Below are 13,671 nucleotides of genomic sequence, written 5' to 3' on the forward strand. Positions count from 1 at the left end.
TTCCAGGAAAATGTTTCAGATCAAAAATGAGATAAAGACCGGTTCTGTTTTGTGTCTGTTATTAACTCTGTTCTGACCCAACAATCATCCAAATACACCGATGACATCATGTCTGACATCATCACTCATCCTGAACCGTCGTTAAACAGATGAAAGGTTTCATGAACTCTGGCAGCAGCTGGAATGCAGCTCAGTTTCATGAGATAAGATCGTTTCCTTGAGCTCAGGTGTGACTTTTTTCCACCTTCAGGTTTTTCAGCTGTTACGAGTCACCTGACAGTCGAACAGAAACCATCTGTTCCTTAAATGTTTATTCCATAAACAGGATGACATCATCACAGGATGAAACGTTCCACACCAGCTGACCCTGAGCAGCCAATCAGAGGGCAGACACCATCCAGGTGGAGGTGTGTGAAAAAGGGTGCAGTTTCACAGCCTGGCGCTTCCTGTTGGAGCTAACGAATCAGCTGCCATCTTGGATGGGCCCCCAACGCCCCCCCGGTGCATTTAATTTGACTGAGGAAGGTGAATATCCCCGAGTCCAATCATCAGAACTGGGTTTGTTGCAAACTGCAGAGATTTAGTTCTGATCACGCGTTAAAAATGTGTTTTCATGCTGAAAGACTTTGTGTGATGCTCTTTAACAAAGACATGTTAAATAAATGAGTTTATATTTCAATAAAGAACCAGTTGGATTGTTCATTTGGATTTATTTCTCTCTCACACAACCCTTCTGGAAAAGTTATAATTCCAGGTCATTCCACCCTAACCCCGCCCTGTTGGGCTTGCAGCTGGGCTGGGGAGCTAAACCCATCCTCAGGTGATCCTGTCGGACCGAACTCTCTGCGGTCCCTCTGAAAAGAGGTCTGTCTGAAGAGCGGAAATGCAGTTAATAATACCTTAAAGTCTGACAAAGGCTGGAAACAACATCAAATTCAAGGCTGTATTTTCAATGTATTTGACCTGAGTGGAACTCAAGCTTTTCCTCTTTCATCAGGTTCATTTTCTTCAGATCTTCCAGAAGACTTTACGGTTTTCTTTGCTCCGTTCTCAGGCCTTTGCATGTTGCTTCTCCCGCTCTAAGCTTCAGTGAGTGGGGTTAAATTTCAATGAAGTGGAGTAAAAGTACACCGAGTTTTTGGAGACGGGATGGAGCCGCACCGTCTCTAAGCCTGACATATATATATATATATATATATATATATATAAAGATATTGTTCAATCTGACTTGTGAAAGTTATCCCACGCGATCTGGCATCAACCGAAAGATGCACAAAACACGGGATCGTTGTTCGACTCAGGTGCTCCCCGCGAGGAGACCCAACCAATATGGCGGCGACGGTTTCTGTGACTCACCTGGGTGAAGTAACCTGTTTCCATGGTGCGTTCACTGGCTTCTGTTAACTACAATGTTCCCTCTTTCTACCGTTTTATTTGTTATGACGCATGAACGGTCATTCACACATTAAACATTAAAATGATCCAACTCATAAAACGGAATTAAATGATAAAACTCGCACAGATCAAAATATTTTTGCAGTTTTTACAGCAGAGACAGAATTATTTACATTAATTATTATTTCAGTGTATTAATTAGTTTTTATACAAAGCGGTGTTGTGTAGAAACGCGCACATGTCTCGTGCAGACAACTAAATGTGTAATTTTTTACGATGCTTTTATTTTGAAGTTTCCAGGAAGCTCTGTTGCCCTCCGCCGCTCCGGTGTTTCCGTATCATGCTTACGGTTGGTCAGCTGATCGTCGGTCGGTCTGCTGATTGTCAAACACCAGACATCCACTCCGCGACCCGGACACCCCACCTCCAGGCCGACTCCGCTCCCTGACTCCCCGCTGCTGGAGCTCTCGGACCGGAGTGCTAACTGAGGTCTCCCGCTGTCCACCAGAGGCCGGATCTTCGGCCTGAACGCAGCGGACTCTCGCCCTCTGGTCCCGCTTCTCGGCCGGTCAGCTTCTTGACTCCATCCCGGACCTGAGTGACCCGAGGCGGCTCCCGCTGAGCGCCATGGCCCTGCTGGACCTCGCCATGCAGGGCCTCGCCGTGTTCGGCCTCATCCTCTTCCTCGTGCTGTGGCTCATGCACTTCATGTCCATCATCTACGTGTGAGTGAACCGCGGAGCTAAGCTACACCCAGGCTAGCGGCCGCCGCGGCTCCAGCTGGCCTGATTTCTGTGTTTATGGCTGTTTGTCACCCGGCGGCTGAAATAACCCCGTTCTCCCAGCTTGGGGCGGTTCTCCGGAGCCGTGACAGCCGTTAAACCGCTGTGTCTGAACGGTTAGCTGTTGGGCGTTATCCCGGTTAACCGCCAGCCGTTTGCTCCTACCGAGGAAACACATTTAAATAACTGACCATTAAATGATCATCTGGAGTGTTTTTAACGGGGTAGAAATGGGTTTAATCCGTCTTCTTTTTGTGGATTTGAGTTAGTTCCGTCACGGCCGCAGCTTTAAAAACATGAGTTCCTGTTTCTTCTGTTAACGCCGAATCTCATTCAAAATTTCAGAATATTTAATCGATTTTTGTTCGGATCCGTTGTTACGACGTTATGGAAACTAACGGATTGTCATGTTTTACTGGTATTAGACTGCTCTTCAATCCGGCTATAATTCAGCTTAGGTTGGACATCTTTCTTACATGTTTGGTGTGTGTTTCAGGGTTATTGCACAAACCCGATCAGAGATGATTCAATGGCAAAGTATGTGTGGTGAAAGTAACCGATTTGGTGCTGTGGACATCGGGGGATTTCCAGATGGCTCTTGCGCCATGACTTTGGCGGATGTGAGCTCAGAGATGTCAGTCCCAGTACTTTGGGCACTGCACTGCAGGTTTTAGACGCTGCTGTGCACCTGATCTGAATGACCGGGTTACCTCATCTGGATCAGGAAGCAGGGAAACATCTCAAACATGCCAGGCAGTAGGTCCAAGGACCAGGACTGGGAAACGGTGTAAGCTGCTGCCTGACGTGAACATTGTCCTCAGTTTGAAACATTCCAGACGTCTCCAGGACTTTAATGGTGTCATTCTGTGGGGCTTAAAAAGATTACAGGGTTTTCAGAAGTCGCCCCTCAGATCTGTGAAAGTCGCCTGACTCTGAGCTTTCCTACAAATCCTCTGAAATGTTAGAGTCGTCCCGTTCTGATGTGATGAAGGCCGGGTTCTGTCGGGCCTATAAAATCCCTTTCATTTTTGGGAATTTTACCACCAAAAACAGTGTTTTTAATGTAAATGACTCAAATGTACAAATGAAATTAACTTAAATTTAAAAAATGTTCCTCAATGCAGCAAGTGATGAAACTTTTTTTAAACATTTTAAACTTCTTCAAACTGAACTCAGTTAGTTAAGCTGCAGGACCAGTTAAAGTCCTGAAGTCGGTACCTCAGCGCTTCACCGGTCACATGACAGTCATTCCGGCGTTGCTCGGCTCTGTGCTGAGTTTCGGCAGCAGAGACAGAGCCGTGGGCCCAGTTCTGGAGGTTCTGGTGAACATTGACGTGGTTCCAATGCATGCTGGGAAACCTGGACACCTTTGTACCTGTGATCATGCATCCTGTCGTCTGATTGGCTCACAGCTCCACCTCAGCCAGCCAATAGAAGCCCTGTAAACAGGAAGCATTTCGTTGGCACCATTTTCAGACCGAACTTCCCAGACGTTTAAATATATTTAAATTAGTTTCTGACCTCTGACCTTTCAGGCGCCTCCATCACCATAAGAAGAGGTCGGAGGTCAAGCAGCCGTTTGTTCAGATGGCGGGCGTTTCCCTGCTGAAGCCGCTGAAGGGCGTTGACCCGAACTTGATCTCAAACCTGGAGACCTTCTTCACTCTGGATTATCCCAAGGTAGGAGCACCCATGAGCCCCAGTGGCTGCATCAGGTGGGTCAGCCTGCAGTTACCTGTCCCCAGGTGTGTGTTCACTAACAGGTGTGTGTGTTTGCAGTACGAGATCCTGCTGTGTGTCCAGGACCAGGACGACCCAGCTGTGGACGTCTGTAAGAAGCTGTTGGGGAAGTACCCGAACGTGGACGCCCGCCTGTTCATTGGTGAGGAGCCCGCTGGTGGTTTACTGTCGGTTTACCAAAATTAGCGACTAACTAGCATGTGGTTGTCATGTGGTTGTCATGTGGTTGTCATGTGGTTGTCAGGGGGGAAGAAGGTCGGAATAAACCCGAAGATCAACAACCTGATGCCGGGCTACGAAGGAGCCAAATACGGGCTGGTGTGGATCTGCGACAGCGGTATCAGAGGTCAGAACCAGAACCAGCTGCTGTCAGCCCCACCTTTACAGCAGAGGCTAACTACCTGTGTGTGTGTGTGGCAGTGAAACCCGACACCCTGACAGATCTAACCAATCAGATGACAGAGAAGGTGGGACTGGTCCATGGGCTGCCATACGTTGCTGACCGCCAAGGTTTCGCCGCCACGCTGGAGCAGGTACACCTGGCGAGGCTCACGTTTTCACTGTTCAGCTGAGCAGGCGCTTCTCACCCTCACCTGTCTGCAGGTGTACTTTGGGACATCGCACCCCCGCTCCTACATCTCGGCCAACGTGACGGGGATAAAGTGCGTGACGGGGATGTCGTGTCTGATGAGGAAGGACGTCCTGGATCAGGCGGGCGGGCTGGTCGCCTTCGCTCAGTACATCGCCGAAGATTACTTCATGGCCAAAGCCATCGCCGACAGGTTAGCGCGTTAGCATTAGCACTGATGTGCTTTCATTCAGGTCGGCGTGTCACTGTGCCTGTTCTTATCCTCAGAGGCTGGAAGTTCTCCATGGCAACACAGGTGGCGCTGCAGAACTCCGGCCACTACTCCATTGGTCAGTTCCAGTCGCGCATGATCAGGTGAGCTCACAGGTCAGCGTCTGATTGGCCGTTTAATGACTGAGGTGGTAGTCTGTGACCTTTCTAACCTGAGAGCTCAGATTACCTCACACCAAACGGGGTTTATCCTCAGATTCTTCCATTTGGACCACAGACAGCTAGTTCTGATCCATCTCACCATGTGATGAGCTGATTCTGGTGATAAATCACCAAAGACAGGAAGTAGCAACCGGCTAAGCGCTGTACATGAATCAGAATCATCATATTGGCTTCATAAACCTCCTCCGGTTTCAGTTTTCAGAGGCGGACTAAACGTTTGGTTCAGTCAGAGCATCATGGTCTCATTTCTGAAATAAATCTGTTCACCACCAGCTTGATGTGAAGCCGTGGGTGGAGCCAGAGATGGAGGCTGTTGGTTCTGTTGTCTCACAGCGGGTCCTGGACAGGGTTCTGGTTATTCTGTGTGGAGGCAGCCATGTTGTCTCTGTCAGCAGCTGCTGCTGTTAATAAAGTTTTTGTGCAGGTGGACCAAGCTGCGGATCAACATGCTTCCCGGCACCGTGCTGGAGCCGGTCTCCGAGTGCTTCCTGGCCAGCCTCATCATTGGCTGGGCGGCTCATTACGTGTTCAGGTACGGCTGAGCGCAGAGCATGCTGGGTAAAAACTTTCTGTGGCGCTGTAGAACGTCATCGTGTCACATGACATCAAAACATCGAGAGCGGAGGGGGCGTCGGCCTAAAGGTTACTTTTTCATGTCATGTGACATTGTGACGGCGTAAAACTTCAGACCGAAATGAAACGTCTTCAGTTGGGTCCAAACTGACCAGAACTCTGTGTTCCAGGTGGGACATGATGGTGTTCTTCATGTGCCACTGCCTGGCCTGGTTCATAGCCGACTACGTCCAGCTGACCGGAGTTCAGGTAAAATGTCCAAATAAGGCTAAATGTCCAGGTAAAATCCAGTTAAAAACGCAGGTAAAACGCAGGTAAAAAAAGCAGGTAAAAAGCAGGTAAAAAGCAGGTAAAACGCAGGTAAAACGCAGGTAAAACGCAGGTAAAACGCAGGTAAAACGCAGGTAAAACTGCAGGTAAAACGCAGGTAAAACTGCAGGTAAAACTGCAGGTAAAACTGCAGGTAAAAAGCAGGTAAAAAGCAGGTAAAAGGCAGGTAAAAGGCAGGTAAAAACGCGGGTAAAAACGCGGGTAAAACTGCAGGTAAAACTGCAGGTAAAACTGCAGGTAAAAAGCAGGTAAAAAGCAGGTAAAAGGCAGGTAAAAAAAGCAGGTAAATCGCGGGTAAAAACGCAGGTAAAACTGCAGGTAAAACTGCAGGTAAAACTGCAGGTAAAACTGCAGGTAAAAAGCAGGTAAAAAGCAGGTAAAAGGCAGGTAAAAGGCAGGTAAAAACGCGGGTAAAAACGCGGGTAAAAAGCAGGGAAAACGCAGGGAAAACGCGGGTAAAAACGCGGGTAAAAAAGCGGGTAAAACGCAGGTAAAAATGCAGGTAAATCGCGGGTAAAAACGCAGGTAAAACTGCAGGTAAAACTGCAGGTAAAAAGCAGGTAAAAACTGCAGGTAAAAGGCAGGTAAAAACGCGGGTAAAAAGCAGGGAAAACGCGGGTAAAAAAGCGGGTAAAACGCAGGTAAAAATGCAGGTAAAAACGCGGGTAAAAAAGCAGGGAAAAATGCAGGGAAAAACGCAGGGAAAAACGCAGGGAAAACGCGGGGAAAAACGCAGTTAAAATGCAGGTAAAAATGCAGGTAAAACGCAGGGAAAAACGCGGGTAAAAACGCGGGTAAAACGCAGGTAAAATGCGGGTAAAAACGCGGGTAAAAACGCAGGTAAAAACGCGCGTAAAAACGCAGGTAAAAACGCGCGTAAAAACGCAGGTAAAAACGCAGGTTAAAACGCGGGTAAAAACGCGGGTAAAAACGCAGGTTAAAATGCAGTTAAAAAGCAGGTAAAACGCAGGTAAAATGTCCAAATAAGGCTAAATGTCCAGGTAAAACGCAGGTAAAAATGCAGGTAAAACGCGGGTAAAAACGCAGGTAAAACGCGGGTTAAAACGCAGGTAAAACGCGGGTTAAAACGCAGGTAAAACGCGGGTTAAAACGCAGGTAAAACGCGGGTAAAAACGCAGGTAAAAACGCGGGTAGAAAAGCAGGAAAAATGCAGGTAAAACGCGGGTAAAAACGCGGGTAAAAACGCGGGTAAAAACGCAGGTTAAAATGCAGTTAAAAAGCAGGAAAAACGCAGGAAAAACGCAGGTAAAAACGCAGGTAAAATGTCAAAATAAGGCTAAATGTCCAGGTAAAACGCAGGTAAAAATGCAGGTAAAACGCGGGTAAAAATGAAGGTAAAACCCGGGTAAAAACGCAGGTAAAAACGCAGGTAAAAATGCAGGTAAAACGCGGGTAAAAACGCAGGTTAAAACGCGGGTAAAAAGCAGGTAAAAACTGCAGGTAAAAGGCAGGTAAAAACGCGGGTAAAAAGCAGGTAAAACGCAGGGAAAACGCGGGTAAAAAAGCGGGTAAAACGCAGGTAAAAATGCAGGTAAATCGCGGGTAAAACGCAGGTAAAATGCGGGTAAAAACGCGGGTAAAAACGCAGGTAAAAACGCGCGTAAAAACGCAGGTAAAAACGCAGGTTAAAACGCGGGTAAAAACGCGGGTAAAAACGCAGGTTAAAATGCAGTTAAAAAGCAGGTAAAACGCAGGTAAAAATGCAGGTAAAACGCAGGTAAAAATGCAGGTAAAACGCGGGTAAAAACGCAGGTAAAACGCGGGTTAAAACGCAGGTAAAACGCGGGTTAAAACGCAGGTAAAACGCGGGTTAAAACGCGGGTAAAAACGCAGGTAAAAACGCGGGTAGAAAAGCAGGAAAAATGCAGGTAAAACGCAGGTAAAAACGCGGGTAAAAACGCGGGTAAAAACGCAGGTTAAAATGCAGTTAAAAAGCAGGAAAAACGCAGGAAAAACGCAGGTAAAAACGCAGGTAAAATGTCAAAATAAGGCTAAATGTCCAGGTAAAACGCAGGTAAAAATGCAGGTAAAACGCGGGTAAAAATGAAGGTAAAACCCGGGTAAAAACGCAGGTAAAAACGCAGGTAAAAATGCAGGTAAAACGCGGGTAAAAACGCAGGTTAAAACGCGGGTAAAAAGCAGGTAAAAACTGCAGGTAAAAGGCAGGTAAAAACGCGGGTAAAAAGCAGGTAAAACGCAGGGAAAACGCGGGTAAAAAAGCGGGTAAAACGCAGGTAAAAATGCAGGTAAATCGCGGGTAAAACGCAGGTAAAATGCGGGTAAAAACGCGGGTAAAAACGCAGGTAAAAACGCGCGTAAAAACGCAGGTAAAAACGCAGGTTAAAACGCGGGTAAAAACGCGGGTAAAAACGCAGGTTAAAATGCAGTTAAAAAGCAGGTAAAACGCAGGTAAAAATGCAGGTAAAACGCAGGTAAAAATGCAGGTAAAACGCGGGTAAAAACGCAGGTAAAACGCGGGTTAAAACGCAGGTAAAACGCGGGTTAAAACGCAGGTAAAACGCGGGTTAAAACGCAGGTAAAACGCGGGTAAAAACGCAGGTAAAAACGCGGGTAGAAAAGCAGGAAAAATGCAGGTAAAACGCAGGTAAAAACGCGGGTAAAAACGCGGGTAAAAACGCAGGTTAAAATGCAGTTAAAAAGCAGGAAAAACGCAGGTAAAAACGCAGGTAAAATGTCAAAATAAGGCTAAATGTCCAGGTAAAACGCAGGTAAAAATGCAGGTAAAACGCGGGTAAAAATGAAGGTAAAAACGCAGGTAAAAACGCAGGTAAAAATGCAGGTAAAACGCGGGTAAAAACGCAGGTTAAAACGCGGGTAAAAACGCAGGTAAAACTGCAGGTAAAACTGCAGGTAAAAAGCAGGTAAAAACTGCAGGTAAAAGGCAGGTAAAAACGCGGGTAAAAAGCAGGTAAAACGCAGGGAAAACGCGGGTAAAAACGCGGGTAAAAAAGCGGGTAAAACGCAGGTAAAAATGCAGGTAAATCGCGGGTAAAAACGCAGGTAAAACTGCAGGTAAAACTGCAGGTAAAAAGCAGGTAAAAACTGCAGGTAAAAGGCAGGTAAAAACGCGGGTAAAAAGCAGGTAAAACGCAGGGAAAACGCGGGTAAAAAAGCGGGTAAAACGCAGGGAAAACGCGGGTAAAAACGCAGGTAAAAAGCAGGTAAAACGCAGGGAAAACGCGGGTAGAAAAGCAGGAAAAACGCAGGAAAAATGCAGGTAAAACGCGGGTAAAAACGCAGGTAAAAACGCGGGTAAAAACGCAGGTAAAAACGCGGGTAAAAACGCAGGTAAAAACGCGGGTAAAAACGCAGGTAAAAATGCAGGTAAAACGCGGGTAAAAACGCGGGTAAAAACGCAGGTAAAAATGCAGGTAAAACGCGGGTAAAAACGCGGGTATAAACGCAGGTAAAACGCGGGTAAAAACGCAGGTAAAAACGCGGGTAAAAACGCAGGTTAAAACGCGGGTAAAAAGCAGGGAAAACGCAGGGAAAACGCGGGTAAAAACGCGGGTAAAAAAGCGGGTAAAACGCAGGTAAAAATGCAGGTAAAAACGCAGGAAAAACGCGGGTAAAAAGCAGGTAAAACGCAGGGAAAAACGCAGGGAAAAACGCAGGGAAAACGCGGGTAAAAACGCAGTTAAAATGCAGGTAAAACCGCAGGAAAAACGCGGGTAAAACGCAGGTAAAAACGCGGGTAAAAACGCGCGTAAAAACGCGGGTAAAAACGCAGGTTAAAAAGCAGGTAAAAACGCAGGTAAAATGTCCAAATAAGGCTAAATGTCCAGGTAAAACGCAGGTAAAAATGCAGGTAAAACTGCAGGTAAAACTGCAGTCAAAAAGCAGGTAAAAGGCAGGTAAAAACGCGGGTAAAAAGCAGGTAAAACGCGGGTAAAAACGCGGGTAAAAATGCAGGTAAAAACGCGGGTAAAAAAGCAGGGAAAAATGCAGGGAAAAACGCGGGTAAAAACGCAGTTAAAATGCAGGGAAAAATGTAGGTAAAACGCAGGGAAAAACGCGGGTAAAAACGCAGGTTAAAACGCGGGTAAAAACGCGGGTAAAAACGCAGGTTAAAATGCAGTTAAAAAGCAGGTAAAACGCAGGTAAAATGTCCAAATAAGGCTAAATGTCCAGGTAAAACGCAGGTAAAAATGCAGGTAAAACGCAGGTAAAAATGCAGGTAAAACGCGGGTAAAAACGCAGGTAAAACGCGGGTTAAAACGCAGGTAAAACGCGGGTTAAAACGCAGGTAAAACGCGGGTAAAAACGCGGGTAAAAACGCAGGTAAAAACGCGGGTAGAAAAGCAGGAAAAACGCAGGAAAAATGAAGGTAAAACGCGGGTAAAAATGCAGGTAAAAACGCGGGTAAAAACGCAGGTTAAAATGCAGTTAAAAACGCAGGAAAAACGCAGGAAAAACGCAGGTAAAAACGCAGGTAAAATGTCAAAATAAGGCTAAATGTCCAGGTAAAACGCAGGTAAAAATGCAGGTAAAACGCGGGTAAAAACGCAGGTAAAAACGCAGGTTAAAACGCGGGTAAAAACGCAGGTTAAAACGCGGGTAAAAACGCGGGTTAAAACGCGGGTAAAAACGCAGGTAAAAACGCGGGTAAAAACGCAGGTAAAAACGCAGGGAAAAACGCAGGGAAAACGCGGGTAAAAACGCAGTTAAAATGCAGGTAAAACCGCAGGAAAAACGCGGGTAAAACGCAGGTAAAAACGCGGGTAAAAACGCGCGTAAAAACGCGGGTAAAAACGCAGGTTAAAAAGCAGGTAAAAACGCAGGTAAAATGTCCAAATAAGGCTAAATGTCCAGGTAAAACGCAGGTAAAAATGCAGGTAAAACTGCAGGTAAAACTGCAGTCAAAAAGCAGGTAAAAGGCAGGTAAAAACGCGGGTAAAAAGCAGGTAAAACGCGGGTAAAAACGCGGGTAAAAATGCAGGTAAAAACGCGGGTAAAAAAGCAGGGAAAAATGCAGGGAAAAACGCGGGTAAAAACGCAGTTAAAATGCAGGGAAAAATGTAGGTAAAACGCAGGGAAAAACGCGGGTAAAAACGCAGGTTAAAACGCGGGTAAAAACGCGGGTAAAAACGCAGGTTAAAATGCAGTTAAAAAGCAGGTAAAACGCAGGTAAAATGTCCAAATAAGGCTAAATGTCCAGGTAAAACGCAGGTAAAAATGCAGGTAAAACGCAGGTAAAAATGCAGGTAAAACGCGGGTAAAAACGCAGGTAAAACGCGGGTTAAAACGCAGGTAAAACGCGGGTTAAAACGCAGGTAAAACGCGGGTAAAAACGCAGGTAAAAACGCGGGTAGAAAAGCAGGAAAAACGCAGGAAAAATGAAGGTAAAACGCGGGTAAAAATGCAGGTAAAAACGCGGGTAAAAACGCAGGTTAAAATGCAGTTAAAAACGCAGGAAAAACGCAGGAAAAACGCAGGTAAAAACGCAGGTAAAATGTCAAAATAAGGCTAAATGTCCAGGTAAAACGCAGGTAAAAATGCAGGTAAAACGCGGGTAAAAACGCAGGTAAAAACGCAGGTTAAAACGCGGGTAAAAACGCAGGTTAAAACGCGGGTAAAAACGCGGGTTAAAACGCGGGTAAAAACGCAGGTAAAAACGCAGGTAAAAATGCCGGTTAAAACGCGGGTAAAAACGCAGGTTAAAATGCAGTTAAAAAGCAGGTAAAACGCAGGAAAAACGCAGGTAAAAACGCAGGTAAAATGTCCAAATAAGGCTAAATGTCCAGGTAAAACGCGGGTAACAGGAAACAGGAACTAAACATTCATTTAATTTCAAAACCTACAGACAGAATAAATGTAAGAGTTAGGAAGAGGAACCATAAACAACCAGCTGATTGACTGATTGATTGATTGACTGATTGATCACCCGCAGGGCGGTCCCCCGAGTTTCTCAAAGCTGGACTTCGCTGTCGCCTGGTTTATCCGAGAGTCGATGGCGGTGCAGATCTTCCTGTCGGCGCTGTGGGACCCGACCATCAGCTGGAGAACTGGACGCTACCGGCTGCGCTGCGGCGGCACCGCCGAGGAGATCCTGGATGTGTAGTTACCGTGGCAACCTGCCGCGCCCCCACCTCATCATCACCGCGAGGACGAGGAAGAAGAGACTGATGTTTGCTTTTTTTTATGAGAACAACTGGAGAGTGTCTGTGTTTTTATCTATTTATGTTCCTTTCGGTGCTAAAAACAAACGACCACAACGCGAGCCAATGAGAACGCAGGACCGTAGACAGAAAAAGAGCGAAGCATCGCACCGAATCCTCTGATCTCAGAGCAGAAAATGATCCAATCAGGACTAGCAGGGTGAACTCTCCCTCCTGATTGGCTGATTTTCTTTCATCAGCTGCCTTTTTTTTCCAAGGAGGCGGAGTCACAGACAATAAGTTTCATCTTTAAATTCTTTGGAAATCTTCACCGCTAATCACAAGCTCCGCCCACAAAGCAGCTGGTGGTCTGGTGTAAGGAAGAGGAAGCTGTGGGCAACAGGTGAGCTCACCTGTGGAGGGAAACGGGTTCGAACCAGTCAAACGGATCAGTGGCACGGACACACCGGTCCGGGTGGAAATAAGTTTCCTTCAGGTGGCGTCTTGGCTGAGGAAAAGCTTTCAGCGGTCCTTTGTACGGCGAGCCGGCGGGTCCAAAATGTGGCTCTGAGCAGCTTTCAAATGAAACTGTGACGGAGTCGAACCTGCAACCCGACTCTTGCTGCCTTCACCGCCAGTCTCCACAGATCTGCTGCTTCGTTATTAAACTTCTTATCAGAGAACAAAAAGTTCTGAGAACTTCTGTTTTGGTCAAAATCGACTTCTTGATGATTCTGATCGGGTCCAAACATTGAAAAATGTCCGATCTGTAGAAAGAAAAAGGATCAAAGTAAAACCAGAAGCCGGTTTTAACCCGAAACACGTCTTCACTTTCTGAAAATTTGTCACACGAATAAAACAAACGGAAGCGGCCAATCAGAGCAGAGCGTTGATTCCAGTATTCTGACGTTAAAACGGTCGAAACATTTCAGCGAAGCAGACGCAGGACCAAAAAAACAACGTAAAACATTTCTGCAGCTGATTGTAGTCTGAACACTGTGTGTGTGTGTGTGTGTGTGTGTGTGTGTGTGTGTGTGTGTGTGTGTGTGTGTGTGTGTGTGTGTGTGTGTGTGTGTGTGTGTGTGTGTGTGTGTGTGTGTGTGTGTGTGTGTGTGTGTGTGTGTGTGTGTGGCTTCACTGTTAGCTGTTAGCGCTTAGCCTCTGGGGTTTCAATGATGACGTCATCAGTTTTGTCGGATGAACCCTCATCAGATCAGTAGGACTCTTATTTGTATATTTTTGTTTATTGTTTTTTAAATGATAAATGTCTGCTGTAGTCTACAAACTGACCAATCACAGCTCAGGATTGTGTCAACATAGGAACAATAAAGTTTTATCCTTTCAAAACTGAACTTGTTTGTTGAAAATCACCTTCTTTGTGATTGGCTGAGAGCACTGACAGGGGGCGGGGCTCAGAGACACATCACAACCGTTGTTTGTTTTATTTATTTGTTGATTCATGCTACAACTTCCTGTCACACTCTCAGAATAAATATTCAACAAACTGTTCAAGCACGGATGACCCCTCCCCCACCTCCCATCATGCACTGCTCCATGTTAAAAATATTTAATGTAAAAACAATGATGTGCCACAGCTCCCACAATGCACCACTTTACATTCATCAGAACGGAAACATTCAGGTGGGGCACAGGTGTGACAACATAAGGACGACATAAAAACAGATTCCAA

General features: G+C 46.1%; 1 protein-coding gene across 1 annotated transcript; it reads left to right on the forward strand.

The window, feature by feature from the left end:
• Positions 1-1,721: 1,721 nt before the first annotated feature.
• ugcg (UDP-glucose ceramide glucosyltransferase) lies at positions 1,722-13,333 on the forward strand. Its single transcript, XM_072371517.1, has 10 exons — positions 1,722-2,120; positions 3,713-3,857; positions 3,957-4,059; positions 4,162-4,263; positions 4,338-4,450; positions 4,521-4,699; positions 4,774-4,860; positions 5,363-5,470; positions 5,682-5,760; positions 11,774-13,333. The coding sequence occupies exons 1-10, from the start codon at positions 2,023-2,025 to the stop codon at positions 11,942-11,944; spliced, it is 1,185 nt and encodes a 394-aa protein (XP_072227618.1). The 5' UTR covers positions 1,722-2,022; the 3' UTR covers positions 11,945-13,333.
• The last annotated feature ends 338 nt before the right edge of the window (positions 13,334-13,671 follow it).

This window comes from Leuresthes tenuis, unplaced genomic scaffold (assembly GCF_036924035.1).
Source record: "Leuresthes tenuis unplaced genomic scaffold, fLeuTen1.0.hap1 SCAF_19, whole genome shotgun sequence".
Classification (NCBI taxonomy): Eukaryota; Metazoa; Chordata; class Actinopteri; order Atheriniformes; family Atherinopsidae; genus Leuresthes; species Leuresthes tenuis.

What these genes read in the sequence shown, in the direction of transcription:
- ugcg (XM_072371517.1), top strand. Translation starts at nt 2,023, where the DNA reads ATGGCCCTGCTGGACCTCGCCATGCAGGGCCTCGCCGTGTTCGGCCTC. An exon ending in TCGCCGCCACGCTGGAGCAG is followed by an intron (nt 4,451 to 4,520) that starts GTACACCTGGCG and finishes ACCTGTCTGCAG; the next exon opens with GTGTACTTTGGGACATCGCA. An exon ending in GCGGCTCATTACGTGTTCAG is followed by an intron (nt 5,471 to 5,681) that starts GTACGGCTGAGC and finishes TCTGTGTTCCAG; the next exon opens with GTGGGACATGATGGTGTTCT.